Raw genomic sequence first — 12,993 nt, 5'->3', positions numbered from 1 at the left:
ATCTGCCCGGATGACTGATGAGTCGATGACCAAAGATGAGCCATAACACCTGATTCGCACCGTCAACCTGTGGCTGTTCGCTGTCAAAGTGTGAGCGTAATCTTTTAGAGTTGTCTGCCCCCTTCAGTTTGACATTCGCTCCGTGCCCCGATTCACGGTGCCGAAACGTCTCCGACGCTTCCCCCCCCCCCCCCCCCAATCTTTCTCGGGCGCGTCTAATGCCCAGAAGGCGGCCCTTTGTCTTTTCTGTATGGGCAAAGTCGGAGGGAAGCTTCGGCGGAGTGGGTTTCTCCCTATGGTTTCATCACTTGACACCTTTCAGAGATGTCCCCCGGGCGGTGCGGGCTTCGTGATTCCCGGGTCATCATCGTCATCGTCACCGTCCTTGCTTTTTCCCTCCCTCATTTTTGCTGGGCCATGGTCCCCGTGGAAACAGGAACAAAGTCGGCGACGCGCAAATACTTGTTCCTGATACTTGACTGATATTTCCATTCTGTAGATCGAAACAGATCAATTCGAGCCCGATGAGCAAAATTGATCAAGCGTTTTGGACTCTATTGGGCAATTTGGGTATCTAGACAAAAAAAAGTTTCAAGCCCGGCCGATCAGGCTTTTCGTCCAAAGTCTGCTGCGGTGGCCCCCGTTCGAATGAACCCCGTCGCCCGGGGCAATAGTTCTTCACGATGGTCCGGGCTGTGGAGTTGGAGCACCGTACCTTGCTTTCAGGCTCCGACTCATGGGCCTTTCCGGGTCCTGTGGCTGGGCTGCCCGCGTCTCCCCAAGACGTGGACTCCAGGCACCGACCGCAAGGTACTTTGTGTAAGGTACGGACAGAAATGTTTAAGCAAGAGTTATGCCGAGAGCGAAGGGCGTTATGCCTAACCCGGCCGAGTAAGAGGAAAGTAAGTGTAAGGATACCGTAATGTAATACGTGTAACAGGAAGGGCGATGAGACTCCTGCTACGTTGCTCTCTCTCTCTCCCTCTCTCGCGCGTCAAGGCTCAGCCCTACAAAACGAGTGTGTGGCTCGGGGCCATTCGTAAATCCGTACGGATCTACTCCGTGTATCCGTACAGGTGGGATTCGTACTTTCGTACTCTCTCTGCGTAGCGCCTCAGCTCGCAAGGGCCTGTGATTGGCGCGTGTCCGCGAAGGCAGTCAGCTGGCCAGCATCTAATCTCTCCGCAGATGTCTATCCCCCGTCGTCTGCCCCCCGGTTCGCAAGCTCGCACTGCTCGCACTCGCAGGAGGACGTGGACGGAGCCGACGGCGGAGGAGGCGGTGCAGCAGCAGCAGCAGCGACCAGGGGATTCGTACCAAGCTGTGCTGTGCTGCGCTGTGCTTTACCCCCGTGCGCATTCGCACAATTCGCGGCCGTACTGTATTCCCTTGTCTCGGCGCCGTAAACTGTAAGGCCTGGCGATCGACCGGGGTGAGGGTGAGGTGTTGAGGTAGCAACGGCTCTCGGCGCAGTACTTTTAGGCTTCCCATCTTTGTCCATTCTCGCACCCCAGGTGATCCGTTACGGGGAGTACAGAATGCCGGGGGTACGGAGTACTGTGAACTGTCATTATCCCAAAGGGGGTGAACGGGAGCGACATCAGATCAGGACCCCCTTCAGCCTTGGCCCTGGGGTATTACATTTGGCAATTGTGACAATCAAGGGGAATTGGAAATTCTTGGGATGGCACCTTGGGACGGGGTTAAGCAAAACATACCCCCGTCGTGAGTGAGCTGGAATCCCGCTATTGACATTATGAGGCCCGTTCCCTTTTTTTTCTATTCTCGCTTGCTGGCCTCAGCTTGTCGCAGATTGCGCGCATGGTGCGAGTTACAGAGTATAGGAAATGAGCCATCATCCCTTTTTTCTGATAGAGTGTGTAATTATGGTTGTAAGGTAGGCAGCCGGGGTTATGGTGATTGGTAAGGCGTGCGTGCGACTGCGGCCGAGAGCCAAGGCCAGCAAGCGAACCATAAGCATAACCTGCGTGTGTGTTCACGATGATACGGCGTGTCAGATTGGAAATTGAGGCAGACGAGACGGAGCTAGCTAGCGATGAAGAGATGACGCGCCTGACGGACAGGGTGAAAGGGCGTAGACGCCGGGGCAGCGGTGGGTGGTAGAGTAAGGTTGGTGATTAATCCAACTGCTGGTCGGTGCGGAGTTATGGGAGTTATGCCTAATTCCTGTCTCCGTTTTGGTGATGATGAATACAAAGTCACTACGGAGTATGGTAAGAACGAGGAGAGGGGATGAGATGAGACGAGACTAGCGGGAGTGCGTGCTTTGCTGGAGAAGTCTAGTGGCCGATTCTGATGGAAGACGTGGATTGATTGATTACAGAGAAAAGCGAGCACAGGCTGACAAACGTGGACGCTTATCCCATCAGGACGCGAGGTACCTAGCGACCTGACGAATAAGCAGCGATGCTCCGTACCCAAGCTGCAATAAGGTAGGTAGCAAGGTACGGAGTACGGGCAGAAGGTTACGGATCTTCGGGGTACGTACTCAGTCCGCGATGAGTCGTCGTGTTGTTTCCGCCGAGTGCGTCAGACCCTCGAGAACCTCGCAGCGAGTCTACGCAGTAGGCAGGACTTTGGTTCTTCTGGGCGCCCTTTGGTAGCGTGGTAAGGTCGACCACGACTAGGTACGACGACGACGACAACCGGATTAGCGTCTTGGGTTTGCTAGCGACGGGCAACCGTACACTTACGCCGTACCGACCGGCGGCAGCGTAGGTAAGCTCCAAAAGTCCGAACACCACCCGCAGCCCGCAGCGACAAATGCCCAGCTGGCGGAGGCTCGGGAAGCACCCTCGGCCTTGCTGATGACAAACGCCGCCCAAAGTCCACGATGGAGGAACGGCTACCGTGGTGCGGAGCTTAGAGAAGCCCCCACTTTCTGCAGGCACAGCGAAAGACTCATCGCTTTCATAATTTTTTCTGCTTAGGAAGGTTCGCACTTCGCACCTCGCAATCGCGCAAAACTCCCGCCCACACCCCACCCCACCCTCTCACACCCCCGATGGGTCATCCACCCCCTGCACCTGCACACCCTTCGCTCTCACACCCCTCCCCTTGTCACCGCTCCTCCCTCACTTTTCTTCTCTCCGAGCCCGACAAGTCCAGGTCAGCCAGCACAGCGGAGCAACCTGAGTTAAAAGAAATGTGTTTCCCCTTCCCAACCAGATCTAGAGAAATCCCATCATCCAGCCTCAGCTTCAACAGACACAAGACACAAGATCGATACTAACTCCTCTCAAGAAGAAACATCTTCCAACTTGACCTATTATATAACCATCATCGACCTTGCCTCTTTGCCATCTCATCTCGCCGCCTCATCTGGTATACTCCAAAATAACCAGATTACCAAAGCATCATCACAGACCAAGCCAACTAGCCCAGGCATCCCTGCCCCACTGCATCTTGCACCCCCCGATCTCGCTTTGAGTCATACCAGCCAAAATCGCGACATATCAGTCACCATTGGTGCACAGTCATACAAAATGTCGACAACTACCACAACTTCCACCTTCACTGCTCCTCACACACAACAACCTCTCCGCCTTGCCGTCCAGAAGAAGAAGATGAGCATCACCCAGACGTACTACCTCGCCCACAAGGCCCGGGCCAAGCTCTCCTCCGAGGCTGCCCGCGCCGACCACGACCTCCGCCTCCTCGTCGGCCACGCAAACCTCCTCGACTCCCTGATGCTTGAGCTCGCCGACGCCGAGCGGGAACAAGAGAGCTGGTTCAACCAGTCCGTCCGTGGTGCCACCAAGACCGAGTCCGCTCCCGCTGCCACCAAGGACCGTCACATCCAATGGGCCGACTCCATCGCCGAGGACTCGGAGGACCTCTACGAGGATGACTCCTCCGACTCGGACGACTCTTCCGTCTCCTCTGACGACGACTACGAGGAGGACGACATCGAGATGGCCGACACCGTCTCCCTTCGCCGCATGCCCTCCGCCGCTCCCGCTTCCCCGAGAACATCCACTATCGAGGTCTCGGAAGACTACGACATGGAGGAGGACGACCTCGAGGAGGACTACGCACAGCTCGAGCTCGTCCGCACACCATCCCACTCCAGCTCCAGCTCACCACCAGAGCTCGAGCACGAGCACGACTCTGACATCTCAGATGACGAGTCGATGCCCCCGTCACCGCCAAACGCAGTGCTCACCTTCAACGAGAAGGAGGCCAAGGAAGAGATCTCTCAACAACAATCACAACAGGGCGACGGTACCTTCTACTCGGAAGGCTACTACCTGCCGGCCCGCAACCCAGCAAGGCTCGTGTCTGCCATCTCAGTGTACTAAGTCTACACTCGAGTATCACGCACTACCTTGTAACATGATCTCTTCTTTGGCTTTTCACATCAGCGAGCGTTTGCATATATTACGGCGTTTATCATTTGTCACCGATACCAAACTACAACGGCATGGGTCACGAATTATTTGGATTACAAAACGACAGCAATGTCTTCTCAACTCTTCTCTCTCATCTTATTTTTCCTATATGCGCAATGAGAAAGCATGGGGTGCCTATTTGGAGGACCCTGATGGATAATGGAATCGGGACTTTTTTTTCTTTTCTTCAGCTGTCTTTCCGCTCCCGGGCTCCAGTCCGCGGTTGAGTGGTACCAGCACAATGTGTTACAGAAACCAGATAGATAGCCGCTTAGGGGGTCAAACAGTGCCCTATTCAAAAGCGAAGCATCAAACAATCAATTGAAAAATCAATCAAATCAAACCCCCTGTCCTCTGCAATACTGTGAATAACTGGCTTGAGGACTTGGAGCAACACAACAAAAAAGGTAAGTCACGATTGCATCATCATTGCTTCTTCATTCGCCTCATCTCGGGGCGAAAAGTAGGAGTGTTGGATGAAACTTGCGCGCTGACCGAGTCATTTAGGCAGACCACATGATTCAGCAAAGACCTGCCCGCTACAATGCGCCGCTGCGCGTTACGACGACTCCAAACCGCGCACCTCACAAAAATCGGCTTTTTTTTTGGGCCTATGCCTATGCCTATGCCTACGGAGTACTTGCATAGGTACGCCTGCCATCTTCGCCCAGGTACCCGAAGAGGATTGGTGGATGCGCCCTGCGATCTCGGCAGATCGGCGTCGCTCAACCTCCGGTCTTTCCAACAGCTGCTCAGGTGCCCGCCCGCCAACCCCTCGCTCGCTCACTCGCTTACCTCACCCTTCGAAGCCGAGCTGCCTGCCTTGCGCAGCTGCGCTTGGTGCTGCCTGCCAGCCTGCCACGAACGAACGGGGGTTACAAAGCAAATTCCACGACGACGACCGATTTCCGCGCCCCGACATTTTAACGACACGCCCCCCTGCCTTCCGTCTAGTCATCTCTCAGGACAGTCACCGTCTCACAGATTACCGTGGTTCACTAACGCCGCCGTATCGTGGACGAATCACGAGGGGTTTCCTCATGGCATTCGGGTTTTGGCGGTGTGTTTTAACCCCCCTACCGCCGTACAGTCCCTTTTTTTGACCGCAAAGAGACGGAATTAATAATTAGGCTGCCTGGAGGTTAAGCCCGTGGTTTAATGGTGCAGGTGAAGAGCAAACAGCGAAAAAGCCGACGCCAGCGATTCGAATTATTCATCACATTCCCCCCCCCGCCGTCGCACCCGAAGCGACTTGCACAAAAGAATGTCACCGAGGATATTACGGATAGTCGCCGACGAGTCAAATGTCACGATGCTTCATTTTCCATCCGAGTTTTACGGATGAACGCCGCTGGTGAACGATGAACGGCGACGATGATCTGATTTGGACTGGTCTGATGGATATTCAATTGGAACCGAAGAGAAAAAACGATTGCGAGGCAAGCATGGCGCAGCTGGAACTTTGGGAAAATTCAAGAGGCAGAAAAAAATGGAAGACGACGCCAAAAAAAAAAAAAAAAAAACGATTACGACGATACGAAGCCGACATCAGCCACGAGCCTGCGAAAAAAAAGGCGTGTACGGTGTGGCATCCCGCGTACACAATTACGGTATGCTGGGGGGAGGGGGTGTGCAACGCGGCCGCGACAGCGAATGCGAGTCACCGAGGCCAAAAAAAAAAAAAGGAAGACTGTCATCAGCACAGGGCGTGAGCGTGCGGACGGACGAATCCCGTCCGACTGGAGACGGCGAACCCAAAGGAGATAAGCCCCAGGGCCCCCCCCCCCCAGAGGAACCGACGGAGAAGACAACCTCCCGCAATTGCCCTGCCAGAAATCCGCTGGACGGGCGACAGAACTGTTCCCTCGGGGCCCGAACGTGGAGATACGTGGTGCGCATAGGGGCCCGAGCGCGTCCCTTTTTCGAGGCCGAGGCCACCGTCATCCCGCGCTGACATAAGGCATAGCGAGCAGCACCGAAAGACCCGACGGGAGATCTGAGCTGCTAGATTTTATTAAGATTGGCAGATCAAAAGGCAAGATGGAAATGGCACCACAATTGGGCTTGGCTTGTGAAAGTCTTTGATGAGGGTCGCCCGGGGGGTCCTTGACCACCGTACTGTTACGGCTTCGTCGGCGACTGGCCTGTTTGCTGGGCATTGCCTATGCTCTTTCCGCGATGCAGACACGCTAACTATCCTCCAGAACCAAATGTTCGAATCTCACACGGTAATGTGAAGGAAACAAAAAGGACCGGCAACTGGAAGCGACGAGACCACGAAGAGGGGTGTGTGTCTTTTGCCTGCCGCCGTTTGAACTGATTCATCCGGTCTATCCATCCGGTCTTCAGACATACGCCGGCAACCACCATCAGGCCTCCAGCGTCCGACTTCGCTGGCACGCGGGTCGGCAGGTTCACGATTGAGCCGACACGGCCGGCGATAAGGAAGAAGGTGTGACTCGTGAGAGACACGCTCGCCGACGGGACGGTTTGACGGTAGTGTTGGTGGCGGTGGTGCACACTGCCGATCCAGTTTTTTTCCCCGCCCGCCCGTCGGAAGCCTTGGCCGAACCGGCAGCGTCGGCGGGAGTCAGGTAGGTAGCTAACGGCAGGCACATCGGCATGCAGTCAGTCACTACGCGTGCAGTCGAATTCATCTTTTTTGATCGCCAGTCTCGGCTACGGGGAGCCTGATCCGGAAGTGCGTGGGAGCAAAGTGAGGTACGGATAGGTACGGACAACGTAGAACTCGAGTGTGACGAGACAGCGGGACGCTTGTTCTGTTTCACTTGCGTTGTTCTTCCCGATCGAGGGGACGTTTTGAATCCCGCGGGTTAGGTTGGGTTTCGTGAGGGGGTGGTACGGATATCGCGACAAACGACGCCAGCGGATATGCACCTGTGAGTTGGATTGCAGATTTTACAGGACTATCTAGATTGTAGGTGCCCCGACTCGAGTCAATACCAAAAGTCTCGGCAAGATTCCGTGTTTTCTCGGTGTATGGAGTGGAATGGATGGAAAAATAATCGAATTGCACCATATGAAAGTAGCGTACCGGCCTAGATGTCTAGGTCTGACAAACACCCACCCGTCCGTCGCACTTGGCGGCGGTGCGGGAGGCCCACGATGGTGTATTTACTTGACCGCCTCCCGTTCGGGTACGAAGTATATGCTGTCCCTTTATCGATCCCGGGGGGAGGGGATACTTTACCTAGTCTACCCTACCTGCGGGTGAGAGAGAGGGAGGGCCTCAACACGACAGCCAGCATGGGAAAGCGAACAAAACTTACAAACCCAAGCACAACCAAAATGAGGCAGGGCGGTGAAGCCTTGAAAGGTCGGGTTTGGTTCCTGGGGAATGGATTTTGGGGCGGCGACGGGCCCTGGACAGGTTTACAAGCATTATGGGAAATTGGCCCAACCTCTTTTGCTGGGCTCTCGAGGTTCGTGACTGGATGGACTGGGGGTTTTACCTCTTTTCTTATTTCTTGGAGAGCAAGGCGAGGAAGTGCCGAAGCGGTGTCTGAGTGCCTGGACAAAGTGCGTGCAGTGTTGGGACGAGTTGTCAATTTTTGACACCTAATCTCATCAACCCCAGCTGGGAATGAGACAAAGACACGCTGGCGAGCAGGGCTTCATTCGACGAGGATTGATATCAATCACTGGGGCCTGAAAGTCCTGCGGGCGTGGGGTTTTTTCCGGTTCAGGGCGCGAGGAGGGGGGCCAGACTCAGAATGAAGGGCTGCAATCTGGAGTCCTGGGCCCCATCTGCCTTGCTTGTCCTGCTTGCGTCTCCCCCCCCGTCGATCATTTGAGGCTGTAGGCGAGGGTGGAGAGCAGGGAAGGGAGTTTACCCTCGACAAAGTGTCAATTGTGCACAATGGCATATCCGTAGATCGAGTGTCCTTCTGTCTCGCCTCGCGCACGCAATCGCGTCTGTCTACTCCGCAGTGTACGGATAGATCGCGTGATGACGACCTGTGATTGTCGATTTCAATCACGTCGATACTCTGGAGCATGAGGGGTGCGGCCCGCACGTGGGGAATGCTGAGGTCACGATGGCGAATTTTGAGAAGGGCGATCTGATCTTCCATGCTTAGGTTGGGAATCACCTGGTCTTATCGATAAGGTAGATCAGATAAGAGGAAGATTGGATTGTGTGTGTGCGGACGGAAGGTACTACGGCCACGGCGTCCGAAGGCTGGGGCAAGATCTTCACGCGCGCATGTAATCAATTCATTCCTACGGATACTCCATGTATCCGCAAACTCCACGGCTCTTGGTCGCGGACTTGCGGGTTGTGCCTTTTTCTAGGGTTCATGATCTGCTTGATAAGGGGGATCTGAGGTAGTGACAATTTGGATCCGCTGAATTACGCTGTGCAGTGGGAACGTAGGAAAATCCAAGGTCCAGAATTTCCAAGATCAACTCGTTCTGTGGATAATGGAAAAAGGTCTCGACTCTCTTCGCAAGAGTACGCAGTAAAGATTGCCAGTGAGTGCTCGCTTGAAAGTTGGACGACTGGACGAGGTGTTCGCCCGCATCTGTGCCCGCACCGCGAGGATCCATCGTTCTCTAACATACCGCCGCTCCACGACATATCCCACCCCCGTCTCCGCCGGGGTGCGGTGGATGGGATTGTTTCGGGCGGGCGGCGGTGCGGAAGGGGGAAGGGGAGTGCAGCGAGCCCAGAGCCTGTGACTGCGAGCCCTTCGGCACGGCGGGGCATCTTTACGCAGAATGGTGGAGTTCTTCTTCCCTCAAGGCAAGGGAGCGAATAGTTGCGGATAATCATCGCAGGGGTAAGAATCAGAAGTTTTGTGCAAAAGTGATCGTGAGTATTCGATCGTGACTATTGACTGATGAGTCGTCGATGGTCTTCGATGAAGAGGTGGGAAATTCCAATGTGGTCGAGGGAAGCGAGGCTGTCACCCGCACCCCACTCGGAATAAATTTTTTTTTGAGTCACTCACCGTGGCCGGCCCTGAAATTTCGCGATGGTGGCCTTGTATTGGATTCGTGCTGCCTGCGCCGCCGCATCTTTCTTCTCCCTCCGCTTGCCTATCCCCACCGCCGCTCTGCCAGTGCCAGGTGCAGATGGGTGATTGCTTGGCATTGGAGTTAATCTCACTTTGTAATCCGTAAGTCCAGAACCTGGCGGGGGTCCATCTCTCTCCCCTTGGACGGCTGGAGCCCGGGGGCCGAGAAGTATGGGTCTTTCCTACCTTATCCGCTTTGTGCATAAAGGGGTGTGGTTTTAGCATGTAGAAAATGGGCCTCAAATTGTGCAAAGCCGTGGGGGCTGATATCGTAAGCCGAAGCCGAATTATTCATCAGTCATCCAGGTACACTTTGTCCGAGCGTCCGATGACTGGTTCGAGCAAAAAAGGACTGTTGGCTTGGAAATCAGAGACAGAATTTGACGTGCATACACCCACCCCCCCCCCCTCCCTGCCTTTCGAAACGTGAGGAAATGCAAGCAGCGGGCCGCACCTGTCTGTTGCGAAGATCCGCAGAACGTGCTGGATTTGTGTTTGTTGGTCGCGGCCGAGTTCACAGGCGGATTTGTCAGTTCGTGCGAGACCCGGGCTGCCAAGCACCATTTGTCCGTTGTTGACAGATAGACTGTACAGAATCGCTTGAGCCCAACAAAGTCTACGATCTGAGAAGGCCGCGAGAGCTTCATCGGTCGTGTCCCCGGAAATATGTATCTTCAAACGGGGGAGATGTCGCATTCTGAAGCAAAACAGTAGTGCGTGGCTCGCTGCGCCATGCTCCAGGTGCCCACTTCACCCGAGGAGGCTCATGAGATCCATCCCACTTCCGCCCTCGGCACCGAAGGACGGCCGTCTCCACAACCGTCAAGGCCGTCCGGATCACGAGACAAATTGCCTTTCGGCTGTCCAGACCAGCGGTTCACGCAATGAGCACACACTCTCTCTCTCTCCGTTGGGAGGAAACAAGAGTTGGCCCGTGAACCCGGGTTCCTGACATTGGGCTCGCGTCTGCATGTCTCTCTCGGAAACGAAACGGTCTGCCGTGTAAAAGTCAAGTGCGTATCCGTACACCAGTCATCTGATGAGTTCCAGAGTCAAGGTTGGTCGTCTCAAGCAGAGACTGGTGTGTCCGATGAGACGAGATGGTGGATGGATGGGTGGTACCGGGACGCGATTACAGATACCGCCTGACTGGACGAACGTGACCGTGCCTTTTGACGACCTGACTTGCATCCCATGATGGCGTAGCTCACACTCTACCTATGGCTGTAAACCTCACCATCTTACCACCTCTATCCAGATACAGCGTATCCGTACTCTGCATTCATACTCCGAACATCTCAAAGACCACTACAGGTTCGTGCAGTAAAGGCGTGCGCCGCCTTGTCGCACTCGCTCTTAACCCCGCGTGGGGTGCGCAATAGACAAAGCGTGGGCTCGTAGAGGGGAACTCTCGGCGCGGAGCGGAGTTCGCAGACCTGTGCAACCCCGACGACCGCACAGAAGAGACAAACCTACGTAGTACACTCAGAGGGTGATCCGCCAGACAAGCTCCATCCCAAGGCCATCGGTTTTCCGCCCTACCATCCGCTTACCTCAGCTCACCCTAGCTTCGTTCTAATTACCTGGTAGGCTTGGGTTTGAGGCAGAGAAAGCAGAAGCGCTACGGATACCGTAAAGTGTAAAACCCGCGGGTTTGAGAGCGGCACAAGGAACCCGGCTCTTCGGGGAGAAGCCAAAGTCCGGGACACCCCATGGACCCATATTTTAGACGTTCACCACCAAGATGAGCGCCCCTTCCCGCGGGTCCCGTTTTTTAGACCCCTAAAAGTGATGAAGTCATTAGAGCTTTGGAGGCGTTGATCCTCTTACTTGGGTTTGACGAGAGATGATTCCCACGGGGGGTGGTTCGGACGGCGGGCTAGATTCGTTCCACGTTTTGAGACGCGGTTGTCCGGCATCAAAGGTGGTTGTTTTCCCATCCCTTTCGGCGCCGAGGCGGGAGTGATGCTGTCATGATTTGCGGTGGTGAGGCGAAAGGGTGATCGGCGAGGTGGTGTGTACCAGTTTGGTGCGTGGTGTATCCCTGCGGGGAGGACGTTGGGATCGGGACCACGGATCGCCGAGTTGCTTCCTCGATGAACGGCGAAGAGACTTGACGTAACTTCTTTCGCCCGATGAGCTTTAGGATCCAAGGCTCCGGGACCCGTCTCGACAGGGTCGTCAGGGTCCTTTTCGAGAAGGGGTTCCGTCATCCCGTTTACTCGGCCGAGTGGTCTTTGGCCGAGACTATGTTTCGCTGGTGAGAGATCGTCAAGCCTGTCGTGGCAGTTGATGGTGTTCAACTACAGCTTCAGCCACCGGCACCAGCCTCGCTCCTTCTCACCTCTATGTCTTTGTGAGCCTTCTAGCTCCTCCCACCCGCGGGTGAACCATTCACCTTCGCTAAACCTTACTTATACCCCCTCGGCGTCGTTTCCTATCACCAGCTCAGGGGCGCCCGTTTACGGTTGGCGGGTCAGATCAAAACTGCGTGCGAGGTAGTGAAATGGTGGAATAACCTGATACTCCAACGAAATCAGAGTACGGGTTAACTGAGGTTCGCCCTGTTCGATTCCGGGCAGGGGCCCGAATTGTGAGGTCAGCATTGCCTCTCCTTCCTTGCTTTTCCTTTTTGAAATTGAATCATCTGTCATCAGGGCGGTGATTTGTCTCCCATGTATCCCCTTAGTCCTTACCACCAGCCAGGCCAAAGACTTCATTAGGAGTAGATAACTTGGGTCCGGTTGTACGACAATTGGTTCTTATAGCCTACTTGTCTGCGAGCATGAAACCGGCGGAGAAGAGAGCCTCAACTATCGCACTTCCTAAAACGGAGCCTATATGCCGTTGTAAAGTCTAGTATATTCAACATATCCTTTCCCTTATATCCCCTTCCCTGAATAGTTACTAGTTTCTATTTGAAGATGAGCATTTTGCCCTGAATCAAAGTCGTACCCTCATTCAAGTCCAAAGTAGTAGTCACGTTGGATACGAGAGGTTGATTAAGATGCGTACCACCGTTGGCAACCTCCACATCGGTCCCAACCCGATCCGCCACCGTGTTAGTAAAGCAGAAGCTATACGCCTTCATACACACGGATCGGAACCTGCTGTATCCGAGGGCCCAAGGTTCTAGTTGACACATCGTGATGCTCGTTACGGACTTCTCCTGCATCGAAGGGGGGCCTGAGGTGGCCCACTCCAAGGCGCACAGCTGGCTAGGATACGGGGGCGCTGAAGAGCAGTGATGGCTAGACTTGGCCGCCGCTGTTGTGACTTTGTCAGTTGTGGTCAGGAATTTATCGAGAATAGTTGGTATGGGTGTAGTGTTAGCCTATCGGGCCCCGACCTTGGAGGTCTGGCCGTTCCTGTAGGTTGCGTCGGTCCGTGTGAGCTCATCATTCAGCAGTATATTGCTCCAGTCATAGACTAGGAACATCCCGACAGCCCAGTCCGACAAATACGCGCGAGCTATGGTGTCTGTCTCACAGCACCCTGTAGCTGGCATTTCCCCGACGCCACGTCTCCCTATGTGGGAACTC

General features: G+C 54.8%; 5 protein-coding genes across 5 annotated transcripts; 4 read left to right on the top strand and 1 right to left on the bottom strand.

Moving 5' to 3' along the window:
* Positions 1-736: 736 nt before the first annotated feature.
* Positions 737-1,406, top strand: CTAM01_09171 (uncharacterized protein; the record flags this gene model as incomplete). Its single annotated transcript, XM_060525190.1, has 3 exons — positions 737-810; positions 941-1,014; positions 1,111-1,406. The coding sequence occupies 3 exons, from the start codon at positions 737-739 to the stop codon at positions 1,404-1,406; spliced, it is 444 nt and encodes a 147-aa protein (XP_060380134.1).
* Positions 1,407-3,506: 2,100 nt separating this feature from the next.
* On the top strand, positions 3,507-4,322 carry CTAM01_09170 (uncharacterized protein; the record flags this gene model as incomplete). The annotated part of the gene is made up of 1 exon (XM_060525189.1): positions 3,507-4,322. The coding sequence occupies one exon, from the start codon at positions 3,507-3,509 to the stop codon at positions 4,320-4,322; it is 816 nt and encodes a 271-aa protein (XP_060380133.1).
* Positions 4,323-4,956: 634 nt separating this feature from the next.
* CTAM01_09169 (uncharacterized protein) lies at positions 4,957-5,535 on the top strand (the record flags this gene model as incomplete). The annotated part of the gene is made up of 1 exon (XM_060525188.1): positions 4,957-5,535. One exon carries the CDS (start codon positions 4,957-4,959, stop codon positions 5,533-5,535), a length of 579 nt encoding a protein of 192 aa, XP_060380132.1.
* A 366-nt stretch (positions 5,536-5,901) lies between these two features.
* On the top strand, positions 5,902-6,366 carry CTAM01_09168 (uncharacterized protein; the record flags this gene model as incomplete). Its single annotated transcript, XM_060525187.1, has 2 exons — positions 5,902-6,022; positions 6,113-6,366. 2 exons carry the CDS (start codon positions 5,902-5,904, stop codon positions 6,364-6,366), a joined length of 375 nt encoding a protein of 124 aa, XP_060380131.1.
* A 4,911-nt stretch (positions 6,367-11,277) lies between these two features.
* On the bottom strand, positions 11,278-11,664 carry CTAM01_09167 (uncharacterized protein; the record flags this gene model as incomplete). The annotated part of the gene is made up of 1 exon (XM_060525186.1): positions 11,278-11,664. One exon carries the CDS (start codon positions 11,662-11,664, stop codon positions 11,278-11,280), a length of 387 nt encoding a protein of 128 aa, XP_060380130.1.
* Positions 11,665-12,993: the final 1,329 nt, after the last annotated feature.

This window comes from Colletotrichum tamarilloi (genome assembly GCF_030869305.1).
Source record: "Colletotrichum tamarilloi strain Tom-12 chromosome Unknown Scaffold_35.1, whole genome shotgun sequence".
Lineage (NCBI taxonomy): Eukaryota > Fungi > Ascomycota > Sordariomycetes > Glomerellales > Glomerellaceae > Colletotrichum > Colletotrichum tamarilloi.
This window is presented reverse-complemented; position numbering and strand designations above follow the sequence as displayed.